Source organism: Dipodomys spectabilis, unplaced genomic scaffold (assembly GCF_019054845.1).
Source record: "Dipodomys spectabilis isolate Male_0828 unplaced genomic scaffold, ASM1905484v1 ptg000043l, whole genome shotgun sequence".
NCBI lineage: Eukaryota > Metazoa > Chordata > Mammalia > Rodentia > Heteromyidae > Dipodomys > Dipodomys spectabilis.
Window position 1 is genome coordinate 6973625 of NW_024870720.1, and position 19719 is coordinate 6993343.

The 19719-nt window shown below is 40.3% G+C and overlaps 2 protein-coding genes across 2 annotated transcripts in view; one reads left to right on the forward strand and one right to left on the reverse strand.

The window, feature by feature from the left end:
* Fam114a1 (family with sequence similarity 114 member A1) overlaps window positions 1-19719 on the forward strand; it is a 61739-nt gene that overhangs the window by 35805 nt on the left and 6215 nt on the right. The window contains exons 8-12 of the mRNA XM_042678179.1: window positions 4200-4323; window positions 10312-10403; window positions 15383-15544; window positions 16412-16551; window positions 19119-19191. Of these exons, the coding sequence (XP_042534113.1) occupies window positions 4200-4323; window positions 10312-10403; window positions 15383-15544; window positions 16412-16551; window positions 19119-19191 (591 nt within the window). The remainder of the gene's footprint in view (window positions 1-4199; window positions 4324-10311; window positions 10404-15382; window positions 15545-16411; window positions 16552-19118; window positions 19192-19719) is intronic.
* Tmem156 (transmembrane protein 156) overlaps window positions 1-19719 on the reverse strand; it is an 88504-nt gene that overhangs the window by 15963 nt on the left and 52822 nt on the right. The gene's annotated exons all lie outside the window — the stretch shown is intronic.

Here is a 19719-nt window from a genome sequence, read left to right on the forward strand (position 1 = left end):
GTTTCTATGAATTAAGGGAAGGCTGAGGTGAGTGTGTAGCTGGACCCAGACATGGTTTCTCCACAGCCCTCCCAGAATTTATTCTAGTGCCCGTGGAAGAGACTGAATTTGCATTGCCATTAGCTATCTACAGTTTACACAGCTGTGTGTATACTTTCTAATCTGTGCCCCCATAGATTTAGAAATCCATAATCCAGTAAAGGGCATCCTAAAAATGCATTTTTTCCACAGAAACACAAGTTTTTCATTGCAAATTTGGGGATGGAATCAGACTTGGTGTTATTTTATATTATTCTGTAGCAGTTTAAATTTGGACCCCTTGGGCCTCAATCTTCTTATCTAGGATATAGGAATAAAACTAAAGCCATTCTCATAGGATTATTGTAAGAATTCAAATGACTTCAAAGGAAACTAGTAATAGCATACCTACTACATATTAAGCACTCAATAAGTATTAGCTAATATACATAAAATATATTAAGAATACATTTTAGGTGTATTTATGCATTGGATACTTTTGTTACTATTAAAATACTACTGAGAACATATGTAAAACTACAAGATTCCTGATAATAGAAAGAGATTCCATTATCATCAAAAAAGTCTCCCCTAAACTGGCTAGGCTTATGTCCATAATCCCAGCCACTGAGAGGCAAAAATTAGGAGGATCAAGTTTCCAGGGCAGTTCAAACAAAAAGTTAAGTAGGCCCCATGTCAGCAAACAAAACCAGGTATGGTGAGTTCATAACTTCAGCTATGCAATAAGTAAGGTAGGTAGGATCATGGTTTAAAGTCAGCCACAGACAAAAGCATGAGTCCCTATCAGAAAAGCAACCTAAAGTAAAAAGAGATGGATGTGTGGCTCAAGTGGTAGAACTCTTATTTAGCAAAGTACAAGATCCCAAGTTCAAATGCCAGTACCACCAAATCAGAAAGATCTCAGTTATGAGACAGCTCTAAGCCCCTGAAAAGAGTCACCTAGGATGTACAATGCTGGAGAGCAATCTAGTCCTTGGAGAGTGTGTTAGCTAGCTTTCCAGTAGTGTAACAAATACCAATGAAAATCAAGTTATAAAGAGAAAAGGTTATTGTAGTCTGTGGTTTCACAGGTTCCAGTCCAGGATCCATTGATCCTGTTGCTTTAAGGCCGATAGCAAGGCAGCACCTCGTGGCAGGAGTACACATAGAACAAAACCACTCGCCCATATCTAGGAAATGAAAAAGGGAAAGAGGAAGAGGCCAGGGTCCCACAGTCCCCTGAAGACCTCCTGCTAGGCCTCGTCTCCTGATGGTTCCACAGCTCCCCGTATCCCCAAGCTGGGGACTAAGCCTTTAACACGTGGCCCTTTGGGGGACATTGCAGATACATACTAAAATAGAAGTATAGTTCCTCTGCACAATGCTTCCACAAGCTCTGATTTCTTTCCCTACTTTGGAGCTTTTTTTTATGGTATTCACAAAAAGGAATACAGAACAGTTAACCAAAAAAAAAAAAAAAAAAAAACCCTGATAGTGACAGTTACTAGATACTGCAACAAAAGCCCTAAAAATATATGAATAAAAACCAGAAGTTATTTTTCCCCTCCCGTGACAGTGCAGGGTAGGGGTGCCTGGCCAGCAGGCAGCTTTCCAGCTCTGCACTCCGGAGCCAGACTCTATCCATCTGTAGCTCAGCTAGATCTATCCTAAGTACTCAGGCCTCTGACAAGAATACAAATGGAGAACCAAACTAGGGCTGCCAAGTGCAGCAAATAAAAATGCAGGATGATTGTTGTAGAGATCTTCTGTAGTTGGGAGCCATGTTTGTGTATTTCAAACCACTACAAGGTTAGAGTTTACATATACAAATGATAAATACATGAGGTAATGGGTATGTATATTAATATGATTGAATCATCCCACAATGCAAACACCTATCAAAACATCACACTAGATAACTAGTTAAATTTAACCTTTGAGCTAAGCAACAGTGGCCCATGCTTGTAATCTTAGCTACTCAGGAAGCTGAGATCTGAGTATCATGGTTTGAAGCTAGCCCACACAGATCATTCTGAGAGACTTTTATATGACTTAAGTAAAAAGCCAGAAGTGGAAGTATGGTTAGAGTGGTTTGAGTTCCAGCCTTCAATGAAAAAGATAAGTAAGAGTGCAAGGCCTTGAGGTTAACCCCCAGTACTGATCTAAAATGATATATGTGTATGTGTTTCTGTGTCAGTGTCTGTGTGTATATACATGTGTGTACAGATATATCCACATATATGGATCCATATATATTTATGTATATATACACACATTTATATATGGATATATATATATGTATATATATATATATACATGGATATATGGCTGTCCTACACAGATGTACAGATTCAGTGTATATCTCCATACCCTCAGGGGATGAATTTGGAGGGAGACACATGGAGCTGCATTGTGTGCTCTGTATGCTCTGTATTGTATACTCCATAGGTCAGGGAAGAAGTGGTTGTGAGTCATCAAGCAATGCTCACTCGCTTCTGTCTGCTGAACTCTGTCACTAACGGGCTGTGTGTTGATATCTTCCTGCTGAGCTTCTGCCCAGAGCCTCAGGCAGGTGCATTGCATGAGTAATGTGCATTGCCTTTCAGGAGAACAGAGCCTGGTGTCCTGGACACCCTGTCTCCCTTTCAGTGTTACCCTGGTGAGCTAACCTACTATGAGCATAAATATGGGAGCAGATTGCAGAGGACTGGAGCTTCTGGCTAGCGCTCCCTCCATAGAACCTAGGCTGGCCTAGGCTACTTAGGGAGTTTGCAGAATGACAAAATATAGTCCTACCCATTTACGGACATATTTTATTTTTGCTATGATAGTCATGCCCTTTGACCATTGTAGAAATTCAGATTTCTCTTCAGAGGATGACAGCCCATCTGCCCTTGATTTTGAAGTGTTGACAGAGGGCAATTTCAAAAGAGGTTCTGAAAACCATGAGCAGAAGGGACATCACCTCCTCTGTAAAGCCCCTCCCCGTGTACCCTCTTGCAGTTCCCCAGGGATGGAGCAACTGCTCCTTTCTTGGGGCCTCCATGGTGCCCTTCACTCAGAACTATTATGCTGTGACTGATTGGCATAGGCCTCTCATCCTAGGGAGATCTTAGGGACTGATGGCAAACACAGAATAATAACTCACATCTAGCAAGTATACATGTGACTCTATATAACACTTAGGTATTTACTACCCATGTAAACATATATACATGCATATAATTAATTGAACATCCTTATGAACATTTTAAGTAAATTTTCTTTAAGTAAATTTTTTTGTGTGTATGCTGGTATTAGGGCTTGAACTCGGGGCCTGGTCTTTTTTCTGTCTTTTTTCTCAAGGCTGGTATTTTACCACTTGAATCACAGCTCCACTTCCAGTTTTTTGATGGTTAACTGGAGATAGGAGTCTCACAGACCTTCATACCTGGGCTGGCTTTGAACTATGATCTCAGATCTTAGCATTCTAATTAGCTACGATTACAAGCATGAGCCACTAAGACCTGGCTTAAATAAATTATTAAATTCAGTCCTTAGAACAACCTTATACCATAAATGCACTATTCAAGAAAGGAAACTGAGGCATAGAAATGCTAAATAACATTTCCATGTCTATAAGGGTCTTGTAGATTTTCCTTCCCAGGCTGGCTTTGAACTGAGATCCTCAGATCTCAGCATCCTGAGTAACTAGGATTATAGGCATGAGCCACCGATGCCTGGCCCAGAGTGAGTTTTTAAACATGATTGAAGAGCTGCCTCCACCCTTTATTTAGCATCTACTATGCACACTTTCTACACCTACTATACACAAAGGATCACAATAAAGTATGGATTTTGCTTTAGGACTGGGAAAATTGGCCTGGTGTAGTGGCACACACCTGTAATCTTAATATTCTGGAGCATAGGTTGGCCTAGGCTACTTAGGGAGTTCCAGGACAGTCTGAGCTATGTGGAAAGAACCTGTCTCAAAAACAAAACAAAACAAAAGGCCCAGGTTGCTTTTATAATCTGCCCGAAGCTGCAATTTATAGTAAAGTCAGCATTAAGCACAACAGTACCTCCCATACCACAGTGTCATCGGGGTCTGGATGTTGGGGAAAACTGGAGGCTGCTGTATGTAAACATTATTAATGAGAAGAAAAGACGGCAGTTTTGCTGACCTAGATCTTTTATTTCAGGTTCAGTCATTTTTAGCATCACTGGATGGAGAGAAACTGGAATTCCTAAAAAATGACCTAATTTCCATTAAAGATATCTTTGCAACAAAAGAATTAGAAAATGAAGAGAACCAAGAAGAGCAAGGTAAAGGAAAACAGCTAGCTAAATATTACTGGCATGCAACTGCTGTTCATCAACCCAGCCCTTCAGACATGGTGGCATTATTTAATCCAAGTGCTCCTCCTGCGTGCTTCCACAATACCCTGCGCGCCTGTGCTGTGCTTACAGGAGCTGTCTGAGGTGATTTATGACCCTCGCTCTCCCTGGGCAGGAACTCCTCTTCTTTCTCTGTCCTGCCCAGTCCCTGGCACATCACAGGCAGGCACAAATTCATACAGTTGAATGAGCAAAGCACAGTCTACTGGGTCCTAAATGACTGCAGCTTTGTGTACCATCGTCTCAATTTATCTGCATGTGGAAGTTGCCTCATGTGATTAATGGTGATGCTGGGTGAGTCCTACAATGGATTTCTTTGCAAAAGTGTCTCTTCCCTTATGGCAGCAGCGGAGCTTGAACTCAGAGTCTTGTAGTCTTGCTTAGCTTTTTTTGCTCAAGGTTGGTGCTCTACTACTTGAGCTATTCTTCCACTTCTGGCTTTGGGTGGTTAATTGGAGATAAGAGTCTCACAGACTTTTCCTGTCTAGTCTGGCTTTGAACGGCAATCCTCAGATTGCAGTTAGAATTCCAGGCACAAGCCATGAACTCCCATCTTTTTTTCGTGTGTGTGTGTGTGTGTGTGTGTGAGTGAATGAGTTTGGGTGTATTTATAAATGTGATATACTTCACCTAAAAAGTCTAGTTCTAAGACTAGGGCAGAGTGCTTACCAATTATGTATAATACCCTGGGTTCAATCCTCACCACCACCAATAAAAGAAAAAGGAAAGCATTGTTCTGACAAAGACTGTACCATTTTCCCACGGTGCACAAAAAATGCTTCATGTTGACACTCACTAGAGTGATGAAGTGCGCATGTCCTGATTATCTTCCCCAGAATGACTTGACCCACCTCCCCTAACAAGAGCAGAAACTATTTTAAGAAATGCAGGATTCCTTATGAGGGGAAAAGATGTGTGCAGCATGGATTGCTCTGGGTTGTTCATGTGGGAATGGAAGAAAGTTAATTTCACCTGGTACCACAGAGCAAGCATGGGGCTTGAACTCTGGGCCTGAGCACTGTCTCTGAGCTCTTTTTGCTCAAAGCAAGCACTCTACCCCACTTTGAGCCACAGTGCCACTTCTGGTTTTTTGGTGGTTAATTGGAATTAAGAGTCTCATGGACTTTACTGCCCCAGCTGGCTTCAAACCATGATCCTCAGATCTCAGCCTCCTGAGTAGTTAGGATTACAAGGATGAGCTGCCCAGCTGGAATAACTTCTTACTGAGGTCATAGCAAGCCCTATACCACAGGAGTTTGGGATAGGCTATGCTGAAAATCCTAGCAACTGCACACACAGGGCCATCTTCTCTTAGGAATTCAGGAAACACCCCTTGCTCCTCCCCCTCCCCAGGCCTCTGAGCACAGCCTCTCTTGCTGTAAGGCTGTGAACAAGTTATAGAATTTCTGAAACTCAGTATCTTCCTTTATATTATGAAAATAAAGATGTGCATCCCCAAAGGTGAAATTAGATAGCATTTTAAAAACATGTTACAGTGCCTCACACACTAAACTTCTCAGAAATGTTAGCTGTTTATTTTAGAGTATTATTGCTGTGCCAGGAAAATGGAAATCTGTGGTACTTATTTACTATTGGACATGCTATGGCCATCATGCAAGAATCATGCTAATGTGTGTTCACTCTCCAGTCACTGGAAATGTTTTGTGGCCAAGAATGTTACACACCTGTAATCAAAGCTCAAACACAAGTGTTCAAATGTTTGGGTCTTGATGCTCAAAGCAAAATTATTCTAAGCATTTATAAACACAGCTTCCCTTTTAGACCTAGTTATTGATCTTGTATGCCTTCCCCTTAATAAGATTTGTGCACTTTGCATTAAGATACAAGAATCAGTTATACTGAAGCATAGAAAGAAGTCAGAATAATGATTTTCAGTATAAGTATGTTTCTACAAAAGACAACAACCTTGTCTGTTATTTTTCATGAAGAAATTAAAATACTAATTGTCCAGAGGGCCTGAAGTTTTCATTAGGAACCCAAGATAAGATAATCAGCCTTCCCTTCTCAACCAAAACAATCAGGCATTCCTCTTAAGTTTCATGATGCTTGAGGTAAACCTGTTTCCTCTGAAGTGTCAATCAGAAAGGATAAAAAGAACTCCTAAATTCCCTGTGACCCTAAAGACCTACTACAGATGATGTATTAGAGCTCTGTAAGTTGAAATTTTAAAAAAAACTCAAATACACAACCAACTGGTGATGGCTCATACCTGTAGTTCTAGCTACTTATTAGAAGGCTGAGATCTGAGAATCATAGTTCAAAGCCAGCCTGGACAGAAAAAGTCCATGAGACTCTTGCTGCTAATTAACCAAGAAAAAGACCAGACTTAAGGAGCGGCTCAAGTGGTAGAATGCCAATCAAGTAAAACCTGTGTTCAAGTCTGATATAGCATACACACACACACACACACACACACACGTTGAAGTGCTCAACATCATGATTTAAGAATGATAGAGTTTCTCTTTAAGTGACAAACTCTATTATCTCCCATATGTCCTTTTTTTCTTAGAGTATTTCCAGATTGTCAAAACACTATTAATTTTAATTAATATGGTTTAATAAGTAAATGTCACTTAGACAATGAAATACTGGAAGAAAAGAACAGGGATCCTGTCATTAAATCAACCCAGTTTGAGGGAGAGTTAGGGCTCCAGGAAGATTGGTGAGTTGTCCCAAAGCTGCGGAAAAGAATCTCATCATTAGGATGAGCAGTAAAATCCAGGAGCAAGATTCTAGGAGAAACCAGAATTTCCATCATATGTTTTTTTCTTGTAGGTACATAGATTCCTAAAAGCCTCTAACAACTAAATAATTTATTTGGTAGTCTCAGAAAGTGTAATAAAGTCATTTTTAGATAAATTTATTATCAATTTCCTGTGCATTGACGAATGTTAGCAAATGGTAATTTTTTCATCCTGCTGTGGCTCTCTAATTTGGTTTACCTGACTGCAAGGAGATTTTTTAAGACATTTTCTACTTTTATTGCCTTGGGGAAGACCTCAGTCATATGTACAGAATCCTCGAGAGTTGCAGTAATGATTTCTGTTGCAACATTTTACTATCATCTATTTCCATCTACTCCCAGTTTTCTTTGCAATTTGTTTTGCCTAAATTATTTACTAGAAGTTATTCACTTATGTTTTATAGCATCAAACACACATTTTATTTGTTTGTGCCATCCTAGGGCTTAATCTCAGGAACTGAGGTGCTGTCCCTGAGGGCTCTTTTGGTTGTTGTGGGTTTTTTGTTTTGCTTTGTTTTTTGGTTTTTTGGGGGTTTTTTGCTGAAGACTAGAGCTCTACCACTTGAGCCACAGTTCCACTTCTAGATTTTTGGTGGTTAATTGCAGATAAAGAGTCTCACAGACTTTCCTATCCAGGCTAGCTTTGAACCGTGATTCTCAGCCTCAGCCTCCCGAATAGCTAAGATTACAAGTATGAGCCACCAGTACCCAACAAAACACACATTTTAAAGCCTAAACTTGTGTCTAAGTTAGTGCCAATTCCTAAATGTACTTAATCTTCCTGTTTCTATCCGTGTAATTTATTTACATAATATTTCCACATTTATAAAGCAGTGCAGTGTTTGTTGTAATATTTTGTCCTCATGCGATCTTTAAAGAGGAGATGGGTGGATTTTACTACCCTCAATTTACAGCGTAGGGTGTGGAATCAGATGGAGCCTGAGGTTGCAAGCCACATTAGCTGCCTGAGCCGCGGTGGGACCCGCACTTAGTCAGGGTTCCTTCTGGTCTGCAGCACTGTCTCATGTAGGACAAAAATGACCAGGCTGTTTCCTAATGAGGCCTTGTTGATGCTGTTCCTGTGTGCCTGTCCCTGTCCTCATCTTCCCACATGAGGATGAGCAACACCTCCCGCCTGCAGCCCTACCCTCTCTTCCTGTGTGTGGCTAAGGAAATCTCTTTCTCAGAGCCTGTATTCCAACATCACCTCCTTCAGGAAGGCTTCTGAACCCCCTCCTGAGAATTAGATTAGTTCCCTAAAAGCCCCTGAAATCGCAGCACTTATCTCTGTGGGTAAAAACGGAGCTCATTTTGGATTTGTCATAAGCCAACAAGTCATCTCTAACCCAAGGCACTCACCTCCCTTTCTTTCCTGCTGCCGCACTTGGTTCTTCTTAGTCCCCTAAACTTGCCGGCCACAGCCACACTCCCTCCTGGGCCTTACTCTCACTGTGCTACTTCTGGAAGACTCCTTCCCCTCACAGCTAACTCTTGGCCGTCCTTCTCCAGGTCATTACTAAACTTCACCTTCTTTAGCTTTCCTCCTATCTTGACCTGTTCAGGCTATTATAACAAACCAGCATACACCATGTGGCTTCTAAACAACAGTGGATTCGTTCTCACAGTTAAGGAGGATGTGAAATCTAAGACCAAGTGCTGGCAGATCCATTGTTTACCGAGTGCCTGCCTGCCTATGGTCATTAACAGCGCCCTCTAGCTGTGAACTCAAATAGTAGAAGAGGCCTGCAAGGGCACTAATCTCATTGTTGAGGGCTCCGTGCTTATGACTCAGTCACCTTCCCCCAAAAACCCATCTCCTGAAACAATCTTCTTGGTGAATAGGAAGAACACCGACATACAGACCTATTTAAAATTCCTAAGCCCCAGCTATACTGATTCTATCCCTTGACTTACACTTCTCCATAAAACTTACTATTTGATTACTTGACATGTATGCTTTACCTACCGTTTTTGCTTATTAACCTGTTTCCTTTATGAGAAAAGGTAAGTTACAGGTAATAAATAAACTGATCTCAGTCAAATGTTTTGAAGAAAGATATACAAAGCACCCTGGTTATCTTCATGAGCTGCCAATATTGTTATCAGACAACTGAAACTAACCTATCTTGTGCTGTATTTCTCACAAGGCTTAGCGATACTTCACTTCTTGCTCCCAACCAACATTTGCTTCTCAGGGCCATGTGAATGGCTTGATTAATTATTATTCCCCCCAGATAGGGTAATGAGCCCACTATGAAATCAGCTCTTCAGCAATACAGAAACTTTTAAAATGCAATTACCATTTAGATTACCATTCTAGATGTGAATGCAAGAAATAAGAATGTAGCTTTTAAAGATCTCTGTCGTTAATGATTTTTTTATTTTATAATACTTATTAATATGTATTATATAATTTAAGAAATTATTGATTCCATAAATATTCACTTTATCACCTACTAGGTTCCAGGCCCTCTGTAGGTGGTCTGAATTTAGAAATGAGCCACACAAATGCTGTCTCTGTCCTTAGGTAGCTTCTAGTCTGAAAAGAAGACAGCTCATTAAGGAGTATTGCCTGACCAGTCAGGTATCCTAGAAACCTTGGGAAGTTTCTCCAGAGAGATGATGTTGTTCAGTCAGATGGGATGCACCCCACTGAGACCAATTCTGTGTGCTCAGTATTGTGTCTCTACGGACACAGAAGGGTACCCTGGGACTCATCGGGGTGTGATGAATCACTACGAATCATAAACAGACTCTGGGTCATAAATAAAATGGTCCATGTATCAGCAGCCGGGCAGAGGTGTTTTGTTGTTTTTTTTTTTTTTTTCATTCAATCATTAAGCAAACATCTACTGGCCACTGATAGCTGTGAACAAGACAGACAAACTTCCTCCTGCCCTCTTGTTAACCCAGTCCAGCCTTAGACGATCTGCAACCAAGCCTCAGCTCTCACCCCTCACCCAGCTACTACATGCACACCTCTCTGTTTTACTGGCGTTGGCCAACTTCCCTCATCACTAGTAGCTAGAGGGCAGACTGCCACAGCCCCCTTCGTCTACCCACCTGCAGCCTAGAAAATTGGGGGCAGCTGCCATATTCTGAAGGATGGAAAATAAATCATGCTTCTTATTTCTGTTGTGTTCTATTTCTAGGCTTAGAAGAAAAGGGAGACGAATTTGCTAGCATGCTTACAGAGCTTCTCTTTGAATTACATGTTGCAGCCACGCCTGACAAGCTCAATAAGGTCAGCACCATCTGATTGTGACTCTTTGGTTTTAAAAAGGGCTGAGAGGTAGGACCTCCTACCATGTAAAACTCTAGAGATCCAGGTGAAACAGAAAACCCCAGACCCTGCATGGCACAGGGAAGAGAGTAATTAAGATTTGAGGAGGCAACATAATGACATGCCATGCTAGCGAATATTCAAGACAGTCATGAGACTTGCCCCTTGCAATTTTACTGGTAATTACATTGTGACCTTGAACGAGTCACTTATCTGTTCATGGCAAAATAAAATGTTCTGTCCGAGTAGCTGTTATCTTCGGCACAGGGAAGGAAGAGGGGTAAAGAGTCAGCAAGGGATTTTTTAAATCCTCTCACCAAGCCTTTTAAGGAAGTATACCAGAATTAAACAGAGAGAAAGAGACAGAAGAGAAAATAAGAGAGGAGAAGAGGGGAAAAGAGGAAGGGAAGGGGGAGGGAGAAAAGAATGAAGGGAGGAGAGAAATAGCAACAGTTAGGTGAACCATACCTCTCCCATCTGGGCTACTACAGCTATATCATGTCTGAGAACATTCCAGCATTAACAGTCTATTTCTCTAATAGTACCACAGCATGTTTTGTAAGCTAGTATAAGGTCTTTCTGTGGGATTTCTTTTTTTTAATATATATATATTTTGTGTTGCAAAGATACTGTACAGAGGGATTATAGTTTCATGAGTAAGGTAATGAGTACATTTCCTATCAAGCATTGTTACCCCCTCCTTTGTTTTTCCCCTACCATCCCTTCCATCCCCACCTCCCCACCTCCTCCCCGCCCCCAAGTTGTAAAGCTTCGTTTTCAACATAGTGTCTTGTACGTCTCATTGTTACAATGGGTCAACCTGTATCCTTATTTTCAGCATTTTGTTATTTCCCTTCCCCTCCCCAAATTAGAACAATGTATATACAAGATAGGGGACACCAGAATCAGATACAGTGAAAACAGGGGTTATACCTTGGGGGAAAAATATACAAAAGAAACAAAAAAATCACATAATACATTATAAGCACATTAAAAACAACAGCAAGAAAGATAAAACCTCATTTCGCTTAGCATCATCTTATATGGTCATATGTACGTAGCTTTTGACCTTTTCTTCTTGTCCTAGACATATACTAGTTATTGCAAATAAGGGAAACCATGGGACCTATGTTTCTTTGGGCCTGGCTTACTTCACTTAATATAATTTTTTCCAAGTCTTTCCATTTCCTAACAAATGGAGCAATGTCATTCTTTCTGATGGAAGCATAAAATACACACACACACACACACACACACACACACACACACATTTTCTTGATCCATTCATCTACTGAGGGGCATCTGGGTTGGTTCAATATGTTAACTATGGTGAATAATTCTGTGATAAACATAGTTGTGCTGGCACCTTTCGTATGGCCTTGTTTGTGATCATGGGATCACAATCCCACAATTGTGGGATTGCTGTGTCATAGGGGAGCTCTATGTGGAGTCTTTTGAGGAACCTCCATACTGCTTTCCAAAGTGGTTGAACAAGTTTATACTCTTGCTGTGAAATTTCTTTTTATTTTTAATTGTGAAAATATCATATAGAAGGGTTACAATTACATGGACAAGGAAATGAGGACATTTCTTATCAAGCATTGTTGCCTCCTCCTTTGTTTCCCGACCCTGCCCCTGTGCCGCGACCCCCCCCCCCCCCCACAAAGTTGTAAAGTTCATTTTTCAACATAACAACTTGTACATCTCATTGTTGCAATGGGTTCACCTGTATCCCTATTTAAACAATTTGTTTCTTCCCTTCCCTTCCACAAAGTATACCAACATCAAATACAGTGAAAACAGGGTTATACCATGTGGGAGGGACATACAAAGCAACAAAGAAATCATCTTATAAATATATTAGAAACAATTGCAAGAAAGAAAAACCATTTGAATCCTTATCTTGGGGTTCATTTCGCCAACATCAACTTATCTGACCTTTCTGCTTGTCTCAGATATATACTAGTTATTGCAAATAAGGGAAACCATGGGACCTATGTTTCTTTGGGCCTGGCTTACTTCACTTAATATAATTTTTTCCAAGTCTTTCCATTTCCTAACAAATGGGGCAATGTCATTCTTTCTGATGGAGACATAGAATTCCATTGTGTATATATACAACATTTTCTTTTCTTTTTTTGGGGAGGGGGGGTCTGGTCGTGGGGCCTGAACTCTGGGTCTGGGCACTGTCCCTCAGCTCTTCAGCTCAAGGCGAGTGTTCTACCACTTGAGTTACAGTGCCACTTCCAGCCTTTTTTTTTTTTCTGCTTATGTGGTGCTGAGGAATCAAACCCAGGGCCTCATGCATGCAAGGCAAGCACTCTACCACTGAGCCACCTTCTCAGCCCCCACATTTTCTTGATCCATTCATCTACTGAGGGAAAGCTGGGTTGGTTCCATATCTTAGCTATGGTAAATAATGCTGCAATAAACATAGTTGTGCTGGTAGCTTTAGTGTGGTCTTGTTTGTGAACATTTGGGTAAATGCCCAAAAGTGGGATTGCTAGGTCACAGGGGAGCTCGACGTGGAGTCTTTTGAGGAACCTCCATACTACTTTCCAAAGTGGTTGAACAAGTTTACACTCTCACCAACAATGCAGTAAGGTTCCCTTCTGTCCACATCCCCTCCAGCATCTGTTATTATTAGAGTTCTTGATTATAGCCATTCTAACTGGGGTGAGGTGGTATCTCAATGTTGTTTGCTGTGGGATTTCTTAAGAGGACACTGATCATTCCTTTATCTCAGCAGTGTGATATCCTGTTCTTTCTCCCCTCCTTCTTTTAGCCTTTCAATTTCTTAAGTGTTTTACACAGCGCTCACCAATGTGGGTGAGGACAGGGCAGAGTGAGCTTTGAGGTGGTGAGATGAGTGATTTCTTTCTCTTTCTAGGGGTCATTGATGCTGGTGGGTCAGTGACTTGAACACAGTGGGAAATTACCTAATCCATCTCTCTGCAGCACCTGCCAATGCTGGGAGGGCCCCGGGTGGCTGCATGGTTGCAGTGGTTTATTTACAATACTTAGGGCCAACCTTTATCCCTGAAGAAGACACACCAAGCACAGCTTTGTTTCCATGTGCCACTCAACATTCTGATATGTTCAACTTTAAATAGTGTTGGCATAAGCCAACAAGTATCTTTTACCTTAGCAAGGGACTTAAGCAACCTGATAAAAATCTGGGTAAGGCTGCCCTTTTAGATGCAGGAAACTATATCGAGGCGAGATTGTTTCTATATCTTTAACTAAGTCATGATTTGGAAACCATGGGTTGCTTACATTACGCTCTTGTGAGGCTAAACTAGTCCCAGAGCAGCCTCAGGCCTATTCCAGCCACTTCCCTCCCCGTGGAGCCTGGAAGACCTGCCATGAATCAGGAAGAGCAGAACCATCTTTCATCTCCCCAGCTTGATATGTTATTAGGTTTCTGAAACCTGATAAGTTTCGAGGAAATTGGCTTTAGCTATGGTCCTGGCTAAATTTCCAGCTCATAGAGGAAAAAGTACCTGTTCTTTTTTTTATATACTTGCCATGAAAAGTATACTGTAGATTTTTCAGTGTAACAGACATTTTTATTCTTATCTGCATATCATACTTTTTTAGAAGTACACACGGGTTGGGAAGGTGGCTCAGTGGTAGAATGCTTGCCTTGCATGCATGAGGCCCTGGGTTTGATTCCTCAGCACCACATAAGCAGAAAAAGCCAGAAGTGGCACTATGGCTCAAGTGGTAAGCACTAGTCTTGAGCTGAAGAGCTCAGGGACAGCCCAGGCCCAGACCCAGGCCCAGAGTTCAGGCCCCACAACCAACTGAAAAAAAAAAAGAGTACAAAGGTCCAGCTGGGTGTAGTGGTTCATGCCTGTAATCCTAGTTACTTAGAAGGTGGAAATAGGGAGGATCACAGTTTGTGGCCAACCTGGGGAAAAGTTTACAAGATCTTGTGAAACATAAAATGAAAAAGCTGTTATCCCAGCTGCCTAGGAAGCATAAATAAGAATATCACAATCCAAGCCAGGCACCGGTGGCTCACATCTATAATCCTAGCTAGAAGGCTAAGATCTGAAGATCACAATTCAAAGCCAGCACAGGTAGGAAAGTCAGTGAAACTCTTATCTCCAATTAACCACCTGAAAACCAGAAGTGGTGCTGTGGCTCAAGTGGTAGAGTGCTAGCCTTGAGATAAATAGCTTAGTGACAGTGCCTAGCCCCAGAGTTCAAGCCCCAGGACCGACCAAAAAAAAAAAAAATCACAATCCAACCAGCCTGGATAAAAAGTGAGATCTTATCTAAAAAATAACCATAGCAAAAAGTGCTAGAGCATAGCTCAAGTGGTAGAGTGCCTCCCTAGCAAGCTCAAAACCCTAAGTTCAAACCCCAGTACTGGAAAAAAAGTCTCAGGCCTGGCAAGACGTTCTGCATACTTTCTACTCTGTTCCCCTTTCTTGTTATATTATTTTATTATTTACAGAATGCCACTTTATTTCTGTAATCAAGTCTATGTAGACAGATTAAATGTTAACATGTATATGCTAAATATATATTCATATATTTAATACACTGTGTTACTCCTACACAAATGGAAAAAATTAAGTGTCTAGACCAATTTGGCTATTATTTTTTGTACAACATGATAAATTGAGATACTTTTTTCCAAGTTGACTGCACAAATAAAATTTTCGAGTATTCAAATTTTACATACATATGGTATTTATATAAAAAGACAAATAGTAGTATGCTATGCATCAATAGGAGAAACTAGTTTTTGGGTGTTTTTTTAAACAAACAATAGTTGATTATATTATGTTTAAGAAGGTTGAGGTATGGTCCTATCTCTTCTTAAACATAGAGTCGCCCCACGCTGGGAGGTTCTAAGCTGGGGGTTGGAATGACTTTGATTTTATGCTCCCACAATGACTGGATTGCTTCGTTGGGGGCCATTGCAGGCCATGAAGAAAGCTCATGACTGGGTAGAAGAGGATCAAACCATGGCCCCGGTGGATATGACCAAGGAATCAGAGGAGGAAACTGAGAGGGACGAAAAGGAAGAAAAAGCTGAAGACCCTCAAGAAGAGAAAAGAGAAGAAAAGAAAACCAAAACTATAGAGGTAAATTTATTCTGGATTGTCCACAGAAAGGATAGTAATCTTTTATTAATTTTATTGGCAGCCTAATTTTAGTGAGGAGGATTTCTTTTTTATTCTAAGCTGTCCTACATAAAAATGATTAGGAATCTAATAAACACTAAAATTTCTGTATGCTGAGACAATTTATAAATCAGAATAGATTATTGTAGCTTTTCTCCATAGCTTAACAAGTATAATTTAAAGGAAGAAAGATCTTTAAGAACACAATTGATTTACATTTAGGGTAAGTATCCATCTTATATGCAAATTTTTATTATAAAATGTCTTTATACTCCATTACTAACAATGTAATTGAAGGATTTTTTTTTTCAAAACTCATTTCTGTGCTTTTTATTCTATACTTTAATAAAATTTATATATGCATACTTTATGTCCTGCCCAAGTTCCAAAAAAATAGCTTGCAATATATGTACCTTATGTTGAACTTAAATTTTAAAGCAAGTAGCTAAGTTAGGTAATTAAGGAAAAAGATGTTGAAGGAGTCTCTCATTCCACCTCCTTTTCCACATACCTCAATTAGCACCTGCCTCTTGTGAGCCTATCATTGCTCTGAGTTCGGGAGACCCACCATGAATAAACAGGCACGTCACCTCCCTGGGGACCCAGAAAAAGTCTTAGACATGCCCATAATCTTGGTATAAACTTTTGTACATTATGCATTTTTACTAAGGATTCAATCGTTTAAGTGCTAAGGATGAAGTTCAGTGATAGAGTGTGTACTTAGTATCTGACAAGGGCCCAAGGTCAATCCCCAGCATAAGAAAGAATTATATCATTTTTTAATACCTGAACATCTGCTCAGTGAATAATTCTCTGGTATTGATTCAGGAAGTATACATGTTGTCCATTGAAAGTCTGGCCGAAGTAACTGCGCGCTGTATCGAGCAACTTCATAAAGTCGCAGAATTAATTCTTCATGGACAAGAAGAAGAGAAACCAGCCCAGGACCAAGCAAAAGTCCTGATAAAGTAAATGCCACTTTTCATTCTTCATTTTTCAATTATAGGGGTGTGTGTGTGTGTGTGTGTGTGTGCGTGCGCACCATATATCCTAAGCAACTAAATAGCCAGGAAGTTGTGGCAGCTCTGAACAGTGATGGTGGCTAATGTAAACCACTGCCCTGTGGGTTGTATTGTGTCTCTGTTATAATAGTTTATGCTCTTTCACAAAGACTTGCTATGATTATTAGCTTAGCAGAAATAAGTACATATGTATAGATATCCACCTGTACTAGCACATAATGATGGTTGACATGCAGTTGAAAAAATAATATACATGTGTAAGTTAACATAAGGTAAAGTTATTACAAAGTACCTTTTGGAACATTGGCAGGATTTAAAGTATACATGTTTATGCATATGACTGTGTACTATAGCATAGAAAATTAACACATGTCCCAAATGCCTTCTCATTATTAAAACACAAACCAAAGTAAGAGCCCCTTGAAAACATATAGGAACACACACACATACCTCAATATTTTTGTTCATTTTACCAGCTAGCTAAGCTTTGCTTATTACTTACTGTGTTTGATAGAACAAGAAGGACATTTTTAGTTGAAGGACCTCCACAAAGTTAATGACTTGGTGCTGGTAGCATTTTTCTCAGTGATAAAGATTTGTCTGCTAGTCTAAATATTTGTTTCAAAACATGTAGCAATAAAAGATATTTTAAGAAGTACATATTGTGGGTGGGTATGGGAGGGAAAGACTGGGAGAGAGCGAAGGAAGGGTTAACATTTTCCAAAAAGAAATGTACTCTTTACTTGACTTATGTAACTGTAACCCCTTTGTACATTACCTTTATAATAATAATAAATTTAAAAACATATTCCCACAAAATAGATTAATATAGAGAGAAAAAAGTACATAATCACCCCCCTGTAATACACCTAGAAAGATGTGTACTTGCTCAAAACATAGAACAAAGAAAGGACAAAACAAGAAAGTTTAAAATATTGAGGAGAATATCTGGTGATTATGTTATCTTTGAAAGAGAACTGAAGTTGATAGGACCCTGAGTGTAAAGAGAAGGACTTCTTTCTTAGCTCTTTTCTGATTGTCAGCCCTGATTGCCCCACCTTTCCCAAGCTGCCCAGGCCCCTGAGGGGTCTAGCGTAAGTGCCCCTCCACCATCTACTCAAAAATGTAGACAGGTGGCTCTAGGCTGTCTCCTTGCCTTATTTTTGATGCTTTCTGCAGACAAGGTCAGATGGACGGATGCCACAATGTAGCTCATCAGACCTGAAAACATAGGACTGAGTGTGTAACGCAGCAGTAGAGGACTTGCCTAGCATGTGTGAGTCTATAGATTTGATCCCTGCAATGCACACGTGTGGGTGTGTGCACACACGCACACACACAGGCAGACAAGAGGGAGATGGAGAGATGGAGGGGGAGCAAGAGATCCACAAGTCTAACTACACCACCTGAATAATCAGACAGACAGACAGACACATAGACACACACACACCATGAATATGCAGGCTAGATGGGGCTCATGTTCATCAAAAAACTTCTCTCTCCTGATTTCACTGGATCTTTAAGCATATAAGATTCTGAACTTAGAGTTATAGTTTTTTCAATAGCATTCTCACCACCATTCATAAAAGCCATATACACTAATTCTCAGAAAATCAGACAGGACACATATTGTCAGGTAATTCGATTTTTTAGCTTTTATCATCATCCACTATGTTAGGAAAACATTATTTCAACTGAACTTTTGTTTCTCTCTTACTTTGTCTTCTTAAGATAAAGTCCTACATGTGGAATGGGCAAAAACATTGAGATTCTTTGATATATCATAAAAACATATTCTATATGATCTTTATTTAGAGACCTATAGAAAACACATAATCAATAAAGGCACAGTGGATGTTCAGACATAGTGGTGCACAGCTGTCATCCAGCTGTTCAAGAGGCAGAAGTAGAAGGATCAAAATCCATAGTCAGCCCAAGCAGTTAGTAAAAAACTAAATTGAAAGCAAAAGGACTCGGGAAATGACTGAAGTGGTAGAGTGCTTGTCTAGCAAGTACAGGTCTTAGTTCAATCCTAGTTAGAGAGAGAGAACAAGAGAGAGAGACCTGAGTTTAAATCCCACCTCTACTCCTAGTCAGGTTACTTCATCTATATAAAAGGAGAGCAATAATACAACCCACAAGATTACTGGAGACTGAATATGACCAGGCAAACAAGTATCCTTAACATTGAGTATTCGTTATTATAAAGTGATCCAAAAGCCAGACACAGGTCACCTGGGAAGATTCTATTTTCTATAGATGTGGAGACCAGGCTTCGTATTTTCTGCATGCTGCTTGACCTCAAAAGAGGTCAAATGACTTAAATAGTTATCCTTTCATTAAACATGGAGAGAATTCTCTTCTTTGGAAGCTTGTTAAGAACCGTTTGCTTGTTTATTTCTGTAGACTAGCTTTGAACTTACATGCTTGTATGAAATACTTCATTGATATCAGTAATTACCATGCCAGTTACTTTACTGTATTGAAGCCTCCAAACTCTTAACTTATTTCAGATTGACTACTGCGATGTGCAATGAAGTAGCCTCGTTAACAAAGAAGTATACAAATGTCTTAACCACTACTGGGGTAAGATATCCTCATAGCCCTAATTTCCTTTAGAAGGTGAAAAAATATCAATATTTTAAAAGCAGGAAGTGCAGCACCTTTTGGAGTAGCTCCATAAACAGAGCCTGTGCCATGCTATGGGCTGAATTCAACCAAAAGCACCGCCTGTACTATTGGGCAACTTGGGGCTTGCTGTGCCCAGGTTCTATGCCCAAGTCTGCTGTCTCACAGATCTGAGATGTGGCATGGGAGATTAGACTTCTACCAGCCTTTTTTCTTGTTAAAGAAAAAATGTCAGCTGGACATTGGTGGCTCACACCTACAATCATAGCTAATCAGGAAACTGAGATGTGAGGATCATAGTTCAAAGCCAGCCTGGGTAGAAAAGTTTGTGCGACTTTTAATTAGCCACCAAATATCTGTAAGTGGAGAAAGCTTGAGTGAAAAAGCTAAGGGACAGCACCTACATTCTGAGTTCAAGCCCCAGTACTAGCAGATTTTATGTAGCAAGGCTCTACTGGGCGAATGTATATCTGAACTTCTTTTTGT